General features: G+C 36.6%; 1 protein-coding gene across 1 annotated transcript; it reads left to right on the top strand.

Moving 5' to 3' along the window:
• The first annotated feature begins 188 nt into the window (after positions 1 to 188).
• On the top strand, positions 189 to 15543 carry LOC149075061 (putative NADH dehydrogenase). The gene is made up of 8 exons (XM_089245610.1): positions 189 to 531; positions 2750 to 2975; positions 5848 to 6018; positions 6686 to 6845; positions 7662 to 7792; positions 7902 to 8009; positions 14735 to 14888; positions 15340 to 15543. The coding sequence occupies exons 1-8, from the start codon at positions 326 to 328 to the stop codon at positions 15465 to 15467; spliced, it is 1284 nt and encodes a 427-aa protein (XP_089101736.1). The 5' UTR covers positions 189 to 325; the 3' UTR covers positions 15468 to 15543.
• Positions 15544 to 15913: the final 370 nt, after the last annotated feature.

Genomic DNA, 15913 nt, shown 5'->3' with positions numbered 1-15913 from the left:
TTTTTCAAGTTTGGAAATAAAGTGTGTGCTAAATTTTGTATCGTTACAAACTTGTAAATAATTACTTTTTTCAAATATTTTGATTTGCATTTTCACTCCATTCCCTCTTTTAGTTTTTTTCAGCTTTTTGGAAGATCGCAGTTCAGTCACCGCCGACTCGATGTTCATGAATCTGCTCAGTTCTGGTCAAGACCGTCTCGACGTTTCCTTGAAAGTGATGAAATTTTCATTTCACGTTTTCAAGTAGCCGCTTACCCCTTGAAGAAAAACCGGTTAAAATTAAGATTTCGCCACAGAGTTTTCTCTTCTTCTTTGGCGAAGTGAGATGTTTCCTAAGGTTCTTCGTCGCGTGTCCAATCGAGCTTCATCAAATAAACTCAAACTCGTTATACTTGGCAGTGGCTGGGGCAGCTACAGTGTTTTGAAAAACATTAATAAAAAGCTTTTTGATATCAAAGTAGTCACTCCAAGAAACTATTTTCTCTTTACTCCTTTACTTTGCAGCACCACTGTTGGAACCCTTGAATTCAGGTTGTTGTTGTTTTTTTTTGTTGCTGTCATTGTTTTGACTTTGAATAGCTATAGTACAGCCTAATTACTTTTTGGTGGTTTTTTTCTTTGACGAAAAAAATGTCGCAAGACGAGAAGTCACCAAGATTGAAACAGAGTCATGCTTTTGGACATCTTTCTTGCCGAAGAAAAAAATCATCAACACATCTTATAAGGGTAAAAATAGTGGCGATTGAAATGAAAAAAAGATGATAAAAAACGAATGACAAAAGCAATAACGAAGCTTTAAACTATATAAACTGTACATTCTTAAACTATATAAAGGATCGAGATTAAAAATATAACATCCTACACCAGATACAAGATTGAAAATGATGAAAACCCAGGCTCTTTTGAATAATGCAATGATCAAGGCAAAAAAAAAGCTCTGTGGGCTTGGTCAAAAACAGTCTCTGGGTTCAATAAGAACAGACTTGTGGGATTAAAATTATAATGGCTTGTATGCAGAAAATAAATAAAATATGAATATGAAATGTACAACCCAAGAAAATGAGATATTCCAACAAGAAAAATAATGTAACATTCTGGGAAAATGGTATATATGCAATAAAGCATATGAACGAAAAAAAAAATCTAAAATCTAACAGACTCCATTCAAATGTGGTGCTCTATATAAAAGTCTATTATTACTAGTGACCTCTAAAGGTGATGTATTCTTCACACAATAACGAACAGCAAAAAAGGAAATGACACTCCAAAAGCCATGGAAATAATAATAGGCACCGGGGGCAAAAAAATCTGCCAGCAGAAGAAAATGGCAGACCATCACCGACCAGGAAGAAAAGCTCCAACAGGCTGTAAAGGAAATCAAAGGGAAAAGGAGATCTATATACTAAAACATCTATATACTATAGATGTTTCTGCTTCTAATTTGCGATTTGATACTTTTGACTAGTTCACATGATTTGGGACCATCCCCAAGTTGGTGTTTTTTTTTTGATAATTATGTCCACATTAACTGTAGCAATCCATTAAAATATGGCAGTCGTGATGCTTTAATCTTTTTTTTTCAAAATTTTACAAAAAACTATGTCTATAATATTATATAAATAGTTTTTTCTCTTGTGAAATTGAGTTAATTCAATACACCTACTATATGTAGCCATATATCACATGTTGGGGATGAGAAAAAAAAATGAATTTGAGGCCAAACGGATCGTTTTACATCAGAACATTGAACTTAGACAGGGACTTTCAGCCACAGTCCAAATCATGTCTGCAAGTTGGACTTTGGCCAAAACTCTTGGCCTCACCAATTGGCAGCATTTTGGGCTTTGGTAGTAACATATATATTTAGTCACTTGCACATATCTCTGATGTTTGGAGGGTAATCCACCCTTCTTCCCCCTATATCTCCGTCCATGAAGCAATCACCTGGCATGTCTTGTATGGTGCCCGCAGCTACATAAATCCTGATAGCACGGTCTGCAATGAAATTGACAGCATTGTCATTGTAGATGAGGTTTGACCCCAAAGGGAAAAAGTCGAGACATGGAAGAGAAAATGTGAGACATGACATCTGGTGTGCCTCTTGTTAAAAAGCACTTGTTATAATCATTGGTTTTCTCTCACATTTTTGTCCGCAGCCCATACATTTTATGCACATCCGTTGTCTGATTTGTGTAAGCATTTGTCATTGATAATTTGTAGCACAAATGGCGATGAAAGGTTATAGCCGGGGTTCTCAAACTTCTTAAGATTTTGGTATAACGTCAACCAGTTTTAACATTTTTGAATGTCTTCTTCAGCATAAAAAACAGATTGGGTTCACTTAGTAAAAAGTCACCCTGCTTACGAAGTCAATTTTATTCAGGGGTGGGTAAAACTGAGGTCTGACTATATATAAACTTAAACCCTGATTAAACAAACCACAGTTTCTTTTCTCTTTCATAAAATCGAGAAAAAAAATCATTAAATCAGAATGGGAATGATCATAAATATACCCACACGGAATTTTATCAAATTCTTTAAAGTTCTTAAATTGAGGAAATCATTAAACTGCAGATTTGCTGTAATATAATGCTATCAAAGCACTTAATTAGTTTCACTGTATACTAATGTTATCTGGCGATATTGCAATCTAAACGTTCAGTAACTTTTATTTTCAGTGAGCAAATATCATTCAAACTATCTTTATTTTTGTTTGTAATTCTGTATTTTCTTTTTTCTCCTTTCATAGATCAGTAATAGAACCTGTTCGGAATGTTGGCTTTCACTCTGCTGATTGTTTAGTTATTGCTCATGCTGAACATATTGATCTGGAAAAACAAGTTGTGATGTGTAAAAGCGTACTCAAAGATTCGATGGTGTTTTCAGTTGCATATGACAAACTTGTGATTGGAGTTGGTTGTCTGAACAACACTTTTGGAGTTCCGGGTGTTACAGAGTTTGTTAATTTCCTGAAGGTGACTGAAGCATTCATTTAGGCTTTTAATGTATTTCTTGCGAGGAACTTAATTAATTGTATAACAATAATGAGAAGAACTAGGTTGTGGGCGTCATCTTGGTGCAGAAGTAATAAGATGCACTGTATTAATTTTCTTGGTCATTTTGAGTCGTAAACAAACCTTTAATAAATACAAAATACTACTACTTAACTGTACATCCACCTCATAAACATTCTTCTAGGAAATTGCTACATGCAGTGTAATGTGACTCTAACGCAGGAGTGCACAACCTTTTCAGTCCGCTGACCAGATATGCTGTATTTCTGCCTTTTCCTGGACAGAAATTGGTATATAGGGTGACCATAATGACCCGCACTACTGGATGTTACCATAGCCACTGTGGTCATAGTGACAAACTTGCATCTGGAGGACCCAGGTTCAAACCTCGCTTCTGCTACAGCTGTAGTCGGCTGAAGTTGGTTTTCTGTGGCTTCAAACTCCTTGGCGCATGTGTGAGCCAATACCTGCATTAAAAAGTCTTGCCACAGAGTGCAACAGCGGTACAAGTATTCAATCACTATACTTCACTCACAATTTAAAATATAGATGGCAGCACTGAAAAATCACACTCAACACTATATGCACACTCAGACCATTATGTACACACACTTTGTTCCAGACACTACCACGAAACAGGGCTGGAAGAGTTTTCTGCAATGGGTAAGTCTGGTGGTAGAGTCATGCAGTTCATTGATTCAGGACACTCCCTTGAATTTGACCGACCTTGTATAAAATGACTGAGTTTTTTTTATAAAATGTCTCTTATTCCCTTTGTCCGATGGAGCTTTTTTTTAATTTCATTTTATTAAATTTTTTCTCAAATTTTTATTCTTTACTGAAAGCAAGGATCAAGATTATTATCATAGCTAATAAATTATGTAATTATGACTCTAATTATCATAATAAATTGTAGTCAATAATGTATTAATCATTTATACATTATTGATAGCAGTATTTGCCAAATATAGTTTGACCACAGAAAGATGGCCTCTGACCTTCATCACGAAAAGTTCATAACATAGTAGGGAGAAGAACTGCAGCAACCCCCCCCCCCCCTGAAACCTGGAAGATGTTTATTTCTTTTTTTTCCCTCATTTCCCCCCAATGAAAAATGAACCCTCTATTTTCATCGTGAAGGCTTTACAAGGCCAGAGGCCACCTTTCTGTGTGTGATCACACTACACAGTAAAACCTCTCTTTTGCGGCCACCGGTGGGACAAAAATATCTGTCCATAAAAGATGGGTGATCAGGAGGTTCAAAATGCATACTTTTTTTATATAAGGGGGACATTATTTGTCCGTAAAAGAGGGGTTTTACTGTACAGGTATGTACCTTTTTTTCGTTGGATTACATTTTAATCCACCATGACTTGCAGTTGCCTGCTATTTTCCACCATTTGTGGTTTTTCAGTAATTTCCCCAAAGCAGAATGTTTAGCATTTTTCTGCAATGAGTCCTCGGCTGACTGGAAATGTTTTATAGTAAAAATCTCTATACATGCAATAGTGTTTTTGCATTTTTTCTTAAAAGTCTTCCAAATTATTCTTCAGTAGCACTATTTTCATATTCTGCTTTGGGGAGTGATTTTAACGATAGTTGGCAACTTTACTTATCTTTAACAATTTTTATGGCCATAATTGGCTTCTGTACTTTCACCTTTGACAATTTATTCGGCAATGCTTTGTATGGATACCGATTTCCTGTATTTTTATGAAGAAAATATGGTCAGCCTAGGGATAGTTATATCGTGATGTGTGCATTAATACTTTTCTACCAGGGCACCTTTTGCTAGAAATATGAAACGTCTTAGTGGGACAGCCCGCATACCAGATGTTGGCCACTTCTGCCATAGCATACTTATATTTTCAGTTATACTGGTGCTGTCATCTGTCTCCCATTTATAAAAGCAAAAAGCTTCCATAGACACAAAATACTGAACTTGAAATATACATTGACTTCACTTAATAACCTAAGGCAGAGTTGACAAATTGAAGAAAAATGTAGGCACCAGCTACATTTCTTAGGAGTCAAACAGGGTTTTTGCTAAAGAAAAATGGTCTGGAATAATATTTTTTTTCCAGCACTTAAAATCCTATGCCTATATTAAGAGATGGTTTGTTATATGAAAATTTTATGTCATCCTTAGACAACTTAACAGATATAAAAAAAGTTTGCATATAGCAAATAGTTCCCACTGTTTCTTTCCAACTTCATTATAAGCGAGTCCAACTGTAACTAATTTTCAACTTTTTCATTCTTAATTTCATTGAAAATCAATTTTGTCATACAGATATGGCGATGTGCTACATTTTACACATACAGTATTGAAAACTGGGCAGAGTGCACATATAATTTTTTTGGGAAGAAAAATTTTACAGGATTCTGCTAGAAGTGAAAGGACTCTCTCTGTGGTTCATTTCTCTACAGAAGCCTGTAGAGTTTTCCATCCAAGGAATTTATTTTTGCATCTGATAGTCATAGAAAAGCGCTTGAAAGGATATGAAATTACTTTGAGAGGGTAATGTGTAATAAATTTTGATCAAAATTTCGAATTGCTTAAGTTTTGAAGAGACCAAATACAGATTTTCTATTGCACAAAATTCTTAAAGTAATCACTCATTCTTTATGGAAGAGTAAATCAACTTTGCCCAAGAATATTAAGGTCTCATCATTTTCTGAGGCTTTAGTTTGCAGTCCTGTCAGTTGGTTGTCAGTTAAATTAACTATTAATGACTTCTTAATACTCATTCTTTATTTATTTTTCGTTTAAGTCAAAGGAAATTGTGGGTATTGTCTTTTTAAATTTTAATCATTCACAAATCTTTTTTAGGATGTGCCGGATGCAATGGAAATTCGTAATAAACTCCTCAAGAATTGTGAATTGGCGCTAACACCCGAAATGCCTTTAGAAGAGAAAAAACGACTACTTCATACTGTCATCATAGGTGGTGGACCTACTGGTGTTGAATTTGGTGCTGAACTCTATGACTTCAAAGTGCAGGTTTTTTAATATTCATACTGTTTTTAATTTTTCATATGTATAGTATGGAAAAACATTTTCACTAAAATTTTACTGTTTTGTTTCAAAGAATAACAGTAAGATGCTCTTTTAACTAGCATTTAATTAGTCTGGTTTATAACAAGCTTATAACAACCCTGCCTCCATTAAAAGTCTGAATTTAACATGTAAATTAATGCATCTTGTTTGATACATAAGTAATTGTTTTTCGCTCATTTTTAGTGAGCAAGTTTTTCACAATAGGTCAGATTGAACGAGGGATTTAAAACAGAAACTGAAAAAATAAATACCAAAATAAGATAATATGAAAAGTAAATCTAAGGAGAATAAAACTATTTAAGTTTCTTTCATCGCTATCATAATATGGAAATGATGTGCACTTTTGACAAGGGCTAACTGTCAGATGTTTCTACAAAAAGCCTATCATTTCTTTAGTTGTCAGTATTTGAGAACATGCTACACTTCATCTACAAGGGGAGGTATGAGCATAGAAATCAGAGCTAATAAAATGACCAATCAGAGTTATAGAAAATTCCTTAACTTATGAGCATGAGCATATTATATGCATTAATGCATAAATAAGCAAATATATTACATAGTCACAATAATAATTATCACAATAATGTAATAACAGTTTTGATTACTACAGGATATGAAGAAACTTTATGTGCAAGATGAAGAGCTTTTTCGAGTAACTATGATTGAAGCAGAACATATTCTTCAAGGTTTTGACAAGAAACTACAAGTCTATGCGGAGAAAAATTTCAAAGAGAGGCCGAATTTCAATTTAATTAAAACCTCAGTCATTGGTGAGAAATTAATAGTTTTAATTTTTTATTTTAATTCATAAGTTTTTATTTTTTTTTTAAATTCTGAATTACGTTTGGGTTTTCATGGAAATTGAGATATTGCCCTTGTAACTTGAAGACAAATAATTGATAAAATCTCTCTCTCAAAGATATTTGGAAAAGCTGATTAAAAAACATATCTAAAGATAAAAATGATGGTTGGAAACCAAAAAACTAAAAACCTAAACTTTCTTCGAACAAGTATTGTTCATGTGTAGTGAACTGGTGTGAAAACAGTATTCACAAAAATTTTATTGGGAAGGCTGAGAATTATTTTTTTTAAGCAACTAGTTCTTTACCATTCATTTTATTATTGTTCTGCTCCCTGAATTCATTAAAACTCAAATTTCTCAATGACTTTAGTGTGTACTTAATTAAAATTAAGCCTATTTATAGAAAGTTTCTTGTCACAACCTGTGAGTTGTTTTTTTTTTTGTCAGTTCATGCCTGGGTTCTAAACCCAGTAAGGTAACATAGTTGTTTGGGGCTTTTGAACCATGTATCTCGGCTTAATTAGCTAACATTTAGGCAACAAAATGGTCCAATGCATTTTTGCTTCAATTGCAGTAATGGGTGGAAGCTCTTCATCTCGACCATAAAATTTCTCCATATCCTGTAATAATCAAGATGATTATGCCCCTGATTATCCATCTCTTTGAGATAATGATTCTATACTTTTCTTCATGAAGCATCTTTTCTGTGGTTTACGTTTTTTTTTTAGAGATTAAGCAAGAGCACTGTATTTACCAATTATTTTTCATATTTTGCATTTTTTAGAAGTGAAGGAAGACTCTGTTGTATTGAAAGATGGTACAGTCATACCTTGTGGGTTAGTTGTATGGAGTGCAGGACTTGGCCCACAGTCATTCACAAAGTCCTTACCTTTCCCGAAGAATGAAAGGTCCCAAGTAATCATTTTCTTAATTTTTTTTCTTTTTTTCACATCCTATGAATATTTGGTACTCTATCAGGTTTTTAATATGGTAGTGTATATGTAAATATTATATTCTTTTCTAGATCTTGACTGATGAATATTTGAGGATTTTGGGAGATCCAAGTGGTAAAATTTATGCTCTTGGGGATTGTTCAGAGATTAAGTCTCTACCATTACCATGTACTGCTCAGGTATACTTTAATTATGTATGCTCTATCGTCGGTTTTCTTCCACATCCCATATATATATACTTATTTATTTTAATACATCATGCTACAGACCAAATTAAAAATCTACAGATGCTTTTTAACTGGTTATTATTAGTTATTATATCTTGGTGATTATTTGTTAAACTTATTAAATGTAGCTTCATGGTTTTTTTTTTAACTCTGAGTGTGATTTTGGTTCAGATTTCAAAATATTGTAAATGTCACCATAAAGTTTAGCATCAGGTTTTGTTTCTAAAGTATGTAATTGGATAAATGGGTTCACAGCTTTTCGCATTACTATAATGATGCAAACCAAACGCAAACTGTTATTGTAGTATGAAGACAAGTGTGGGACGTCTATATATTTCATTTGGGCACCTGTTTGGTATTCACCTTTCATTTTTTGGTGTAATGCTAGTGAAGCATAATTTTTAATACACAACGTAATATGATTATTGGTGAATGGGTATGTCTAAGAATGGTTTGTCAGATAAGGGAAGGTGATTTGAGCTTGAAAGACCTGCTAATAGACCAAAGGGATTTTCAAATGATGATCTGCAAATGATGTTGCACAGAAATGCCTCACAGTTAACCATGCAACTGCCAAAAAGTTTGTAAGTGGATCAATTAACTTTGTGTATAATGTTTACATACCTTGTGAAAGATCTAAAACATTGGTTGGGGGCGGGGCTCCCTATACTTCATCAGTGCATAATTTATTGAGGATGAAGAATCAATTAAGTACAATATCATGGAACAATCCTCATTCAATTTAGACCAGCTATCAGCATCCCCTTTCAAAACAGGATATCTATGATGAAAATTATTGTTTGTGCTGGGCCGTAACTAGGATTTTTTTTTTTGCTGCCCGGGGCAAGCATGATTCAGCCGAATGAGGCAAACATTACTTTGCCACCCTCCCACAACTTTAAAATTAAATAATTTTATAACTGTGTTCTTTGTTCCCACCTTAAATTGCCATTCCCCCTAAATTTTTCTTCCCGGGCCCCCTCTTCTAGTTATGGCTAGCTATCTAGTTATACTCACATATCATTAAAATTCAAGAATTTGTCATTTTCACTTCAACATATAGAAGACAAATGGCAGCACCAGTATAATACGAAACCGATACAGCTCTGACAACAGTATGCTTGGGTAGGGTTACCAGATTCGAAAACTGAAAAAAGAGGATGTCTGTGCACACACCCTTAGTGACGTTACTTATCCCAATTTCCCCAATAGATGCCGCCACTATTCTGACCAATAAAACTGGCAACAACAATAATTTTCCCCAACTCTAAAGCAGAACTCTTGAAAAAAGCCGAAACAGAAAAAATGCTAGTTACCTATTCATAATCCAGAGGAATGTTTACGAGGAATATGTGTGGTTAATATTTTTTAATTCTTAATAATTAATTGAATATATAGTAAGGTTAGTATATTTTCTTGGACTAAGAACATATTTTTAATCACAATCATTTTTGCAGTGAAGATCAATTATCAAAAATTGAGTTTAAGACTCAATTGATAGAAATATGTACAGGAGTTTGTTTCAGTAAATATGAATGAAATGTAATCAGTTTGTTTCAATATGTGCTATGAGTTGCATCCAGAATCTTTTTCTTTTTTGTGAAATTCTATATTGGCACAAAAGTTAAATCTAGTACACCTATCTCTGATCTTAAGTTATGCATAGATGGAAATCCTAGTCCTATTACAGTCTTGGATGCATTTTTCTATCCATTAAGAATAACCTTGTGGTGAGATTCGATTTGTATTTTATCTCACAGATGGCGGCACTTGTAAAGCCGACGCCATTGGATTGTCGCGCGGGAAATCGCAGGAGAAGCGATCAAACCATCAAGAGCTTAACATGTCGCTCCGTAGATTTTTTTATTTCGTCTTATGTTTCGTGTTGTAAATAAATAATTATTTTAAGAAATTAATCAATTATCCTGAATCCATCATTTTATCCAAATCACGCAACCTCATAACCCAAAGTATGGTGACCGCGGACTTCAAACAAGTTCCAGTTTCTTCACTGCAGCACGAGGCAATCTACTGGCGTTTCCCGTGAGTGAACTTTCGCTTTCCGGAACTTGACATCACTTTTCCTGGATTTTCATCATGGAAGTAAGTGCCGTTCAGGTACCACTTTTTAACCACCATGATCCAGCGCTGTGGTTTATCATGTGTGAAAGCACTTTCGCTCTCGCTGTTCCGAAACCGATAACCGAATCTGTCACAAAGTACAACTATGTTGTCGCGAATCTGCCTCCGGAAAGTGCGGCTCTTGTCCGGGACATTCTCGTTAATCCGCCGGCCACGGATCCGTATGAAAGGCTGAAATCGGAACTGATTAAACGGTCGAGCGAGTCGTCGTCCACTCAACTTCGAAAGCTCTTAACATGCGGGTCATTGGGAGATCGGAAACCATCCGACATTCTCCGCGAATTGCGACGACGAGCGGAATCGCATTCTGTCTCCGACGAATTGCTGATGGAGCTTTTTCTCCAACACCTACCGGCATCAACTCAGTCCATTCTCGCTGCTGTCACTCCACTCGTTCTCGAGAAAGCTGCTCAACTCGCCGACAAAATTCATGAAGTGAACCCTCAGCATGTTGACGCAGTTGAGAAACCGCAACAGCCGGATTCCGTCGCGCAACTTCGGGACGAAGTGGCTCAGTTACGCCGCGAGTTGAAAAACGTCCTGCGTTCGCGTAGCAACTCTCGTCAACGTACCTCACGTGCGCGCAGTCCGCATCCACGATCGGAAAACTTCTGCTGGTATCACAACAAATTCGGCAACAACGCCAGAAAGTGCGTGTCGCCGTGCAAGTTTCAAAAAAACGAGGCGGGCGAGGAGTAAACGCGACATGCTCCTTGCCACAGGCATCTCGTCGCCTTTTTACCATGGACAGAAATTCCAAAATTCGATTCCTGATTGACACTGGATCCGATGTTTCTATCCTTCCAGCATCACCATCACAACGACGCCGCGACGCCACTATGAAGCTCTCTGCTGCTAATGCTTCATCCATTAGTGTTTATGGTCAAAAGAGGGTGACATTAGATTTCAATCTCCGTCGTAATTTCACTTGGACTTTCCTACTGGCTAATGTTTCCACACCCATCATTGGGGCAGACTTTCTGTTCAACTTTGATCTTGTTCCGGATCTCCGACGACGATGTTTGCTGGATAGGACAACAAAACTCAATACTGACTGTGATCTTCACATTGCAGAAGTTCACTCAATCAAACTCATTGAAGGTGACACCATCTACCACAGCCTTCTCAGCAAGTTTCCCGACATCATCAAACCACCACAACCAGGACAACCTGTGAAACACTCTGTCGTGCATCATATTGAGACTGTTGGTCCACCTGTGCATGCCAAACCAAGACGTCTAGCTCCTGATCGATTGAAAATCGTGAAGCAAGAATTTCAGCAGATGCTTGACCTCGGCCATTTACGACCATCTAACAGCTGCTATGCATCACCTCTGCACTTGGTCCCGAAAAAGGACAGTGATGAATGGCGTCCAGTTGGTGATTACCGAGCTTTAAATGCACAGACTGTGAAAGACCGGTACAGTGTTCCAAATGTTCTGGACTTTACATCTGAATTGCATGGTAGTAAAATCTTTTCCCATATAGATCTCATTAGGGCCTATCATCAGATTCCTATACATCCGGAAGATGTCCATAAAAGTGCTATTATCACACCGTTTGGGTTGTTCGAGAGCACTCGAATGCAATTTGGCCTTTGCAACGCTGCAGCCACATTCCAAAGGTTTATTGACGAGGTCACTCGTGGACTTCCATTTGTATATGCCTTTGTTGATGACATACTGGTAGCCTCGAAATCACCAGAAGAGCACATCGAACATCTAAGGTTGTTATTCGAACGTCTGCAAATATATGGCCTCAGCATCAAGCCCTCTAAATGTGTATTTGGTGTTTCATCAATTGAATTTTTGGGTTACCAAGTTTCTGGATCTGGCATCGAGCCTTTAACAGATCGTGTTGATTGCATCCTGAACTTTCCTAAGCCAAACACCATCACTCAATTACGACGTTTTCTTGGTCTCTTCAACTTTTATCGTCGTTTTGTGCCCAGAGCTGCACACATCTTAACACCTCTACACAAGTTTTTGGAGGGAATAAAAAACAAAAAGAAATCCAAAAGAGCCACTCAAACCAAGCCAGCTGATATCCTTCAGTGGACTGATCCAGCCGAGCAAGCATTCATCGATGCGAAGCAAGCTTTAGCGGGTGCAACATTACTTCACCATCCAATTCCTGGTGCCAAGCTAAGTCTATGGGTTGACGCCAGTGATTTAGCAGTCGGTGGTTCGCTAATGCAATCAAATGGAAAAGGATGGGAACCCATTGCATTCCTGTCCATGAAACTGACAAAGAGTCAACAGAAGTTCTCCACTTACGACCGAGAACTGTTAGCAATGTACACTGCTGTCAAAAGATTCCGGCACATGCTAGACGGCCGTGAGTTCATAATTTTCACCGATCAGAAACCTCTCGTCTTCGCCTTCAAGCAAAATCCTGATAAATGCAGCCCACGTCAATGGCGACACCTCGACTTCATCTCGCAATTCAGCACTGATGTTCGTCATACTAAAGGTGCAGATAATGTGGTAGCTGACGCTCTTTCAAGAATAGAAATCAACTCGATTTCCAAATCACCATTCCTGGATTTTGACCTTTTTGCAACTGCTCAACGAGAGGATCCAGAATTAAAACAGTTACAGCAAGACAACTCTAGTTCACTGACTTTCAAGTCAATGCCAAGTCCATTTACCGCAACAGAACTCGTGTGTGATGTGTCTACAGGCTCACCAAGACCATTTGTTCCAGCGAGCTTCCGCAAGACTATTTTTCATCATTTCCACAATCTTGCTCATGCAGGTGTAACATCATCTACTCAGCTAATATCTGCAAGATACGTTTGGCCTAACATGAGAAGGAACATCAAAGATTGGGTAAAGTGTTGCAATGAGTGCCAACGCTCAAAGGTTCATAAGCATACCAAAACACCTTTAGGCACCTTTGCAACACCCGATGCAAGATTTTCTCATATTCATATCGATCTGGTTGGACCTCTGCCTCCTTCAGAAGGAAAGACGTACTGCTTAACAGTAATTGATCGCTACACCAGATGGCCGGAAGTCATACCTGTAGCAGACATCACAGCAGACACAGTTTGTCGTGCCTTGTTCGATGGTTGGATTTGCCGTTATGGATGTCCATCAACCATAACAACCGATCAAGGACGGCAGTTCGAATCATCGCTCTTCAGAGAACTGATCAACCTGCTTGGCACTAGCAGGATTCGTACCACTGCTTACCATCCACAGGCCAATGGCATGGTCGAACGGTTCCACCGTGTCTTAAAAAGCTCATTGAAGGCACATGAGAATCCAAAGTGGACCGTCACATTGCCAGCCATCTTACTTGGTCTCAGGGCAGCCGTCAAGCCGGATATCAAAGCCTCTAGTGCAGAGTTAGTTTTTGGTACATCTTTGAGATTACCTGCAGATCTCTGCACGGATACACCCTGTCAGCTCTCATCAACATACACATACGTACAACAGCTCAGAGAGCGTATGAATAGTATCAAACCATGCAAAACATCACCTCATGGTCAATCCAAAATTTATGTGCATCCTCAACTGCAAACTTGCTCACATGTGTTTCTTCGAATTGACAAGATCACACCACCTTTGACACAACCATATACTGGACCCCATGAAGTGATTTCTCGTAATGAAAAAAATATCACTTTAAATGTAAATGGGAGAAAGACCTGTGTTTCACTTGACAGAGTGAAACCCGCATTTATCTTTAACGATGTCTGTGTGGAACTTGACAAAAACAAGCTCGAAGAAAAGAAAAATGACACTGTGCCAGTACAACCATATGTCACTAGGTCTGGCAGAAAAGTCAAATTCAGTCCTAGGTTGATAACCGAAATTAATTTTGTTTCGAATTGTGCATCATAATATTTTTTTTGCATCATATAATTCTACATTTCATTGATTTTTTTTGCATCTTGTATTTCATGCATCTCATTTATATTATGCATCTGATATATATTTTGTACAGCTTATTGAATTTTCTGCATTTAATTGTACATTTTGCATCATATTTTTTTTTAAGTGTATACTTATTGCACATGATTTCCTGCATCATTGTATTATGTCTTGCACATCTATTATTCTGCATCTTATGAATAATTTTTTGTATCTCATTTATCGTTCTCTCACCATGTTCCTTCACTGGGGGGAAACTCATGTGGTGAGATTCGATTTGTATTTTATCTCACAGATGGCGGCACTTGTAAAGCCGACGCCATTGGATTGTCGCGCGGGAAATCGCAGGAGAAGCGATCAAACCATCAAGAGCTTAACATGTCGCTCCGTAGATTTTTTTATTTCGTCTTATGTTTCGTGTTGTAAATAAATAATTATTTTAAGAAATTAATCAATTATCCTGAATCCATCATTTTATCCAAATCACGCAACCTCATAACCCAAAACCTTTTCATTTTGGTTGCAAAGTCAAGTTTGCTTATTGGTATAATTTGACATTTGAGAGATATGTACACAAAAATAAGTATGTAAATTACATCTTGTGTAATTAAACAGGTTTTTTTTCCTTTAGTATTCAGAAGATATATTTTGCAGGTTGCTGAAAAACAAGGAAGATATCTTGCTAAAAGTTTGGAAAAAATAGCTGCTGGTAGTGATCCTGAAAAATTTGTTTTTAAATCGTCAGGAATGTTGGCTTATATTGGAGGCTACCAGGGTCTTGCTGATTTGCCAGATTTCAAAGCAAAAGGTAAACATTTATGATGAAAATGATTTAGATTTTTTTTCTACTTAATCACTATTTAAAAAAAAAAAATTCTAAATATTTCAGTGGTGCTTTAGAACTTGATACTTATTCTTTGTGGAAGAAACGTCAAATTTCAGGACTATAGATCAATAGAAAATGATAAATTTGTTGTCGGATCCCTGTGTCTCTCTTGTTCTTCCTAACTAAGAAGACAGAAATACACCAAAGTACACCAATTTAAATTCTGATAAAATCGCTATTTAAATCACTTGATTTAAAAAAAAAATCATTGATTTAAATCAAAATTTAAATTTAATTTTTCCTTTATTTCAAGTCACATGTAAACTTGATGGCTGTAGTCCTTCTGGCATCTAAAAAATTGCTTGTTTGTCGTAAATGATTTTTTTATATTTGTAAATTTAATAATTTTGATAACTTGTGATGAACTTTTCAGGCTACAGCTCATGGTTTTTATGGAGATCTGCTTATTTAACTCGTCTTGGGTCTTGGAGACTACGTATGCAGGTTCCCGTGGACTGGATGAAGACATTCTTTTTTGGCCGTGATATTTCACGTTTTTGAGCAGCGATTGTATCCTAAGTTTTTTTTATTTTCTTACTTTTTCTTTGTTAGTGAGTAAATAATCTTCCTGCTACCATCTTGTGCCTATATTGAATAGTGACAAAACTCTAATTGTTATATGTTATATTATTGTGTAGCTCTTGGTTTAGCAATTTATTTTAAGTCTAGCCGCATAAGTTGAGGTAAATGTTTTCACCAATAGCCCTTCCTCCTCAGGAGAGAGTTCGAACGGAGGTAAATTTGGGGAGGTAAATGAACCCAAGTTATTTATTCTCTCTCTTTCTTATCTATATATTCATCTTCTCGATAAAACTCTCACATAGGAAGATTTTCACTCTAAGAATCCATCGTCAAATAACATCAAAATTGACTCAAAGTGTGGCTAATTGAAAAAAAAACTGAAGGAACATTTAGTGGGCAAAACTATGTAGATGCAAGAAATCATT

The sequence above is a fragment of the Pholcus phalangioides genome, unplaced genomic scaffold, assembly GCF_987345545.1.
Source record: "Pholcus phalangioides strain wild (caught in Gottingen) unplaced genomic scaffold, Ppha-v1.0 ptg000016l_1, whole genome shotgun sequence".
NCBI classification, from domain to species: domain Eukaryota; kingdom Metazoa; phylum Arthropoda; class Arachnida; order Araneae; family Pholcidae; genus Pholcus; species Pholcus phalangioides.
Note: the sequence above shows the minus strand (reverse complement) of the source record. Positions and strands in the feature narration are given on the sequence as shown.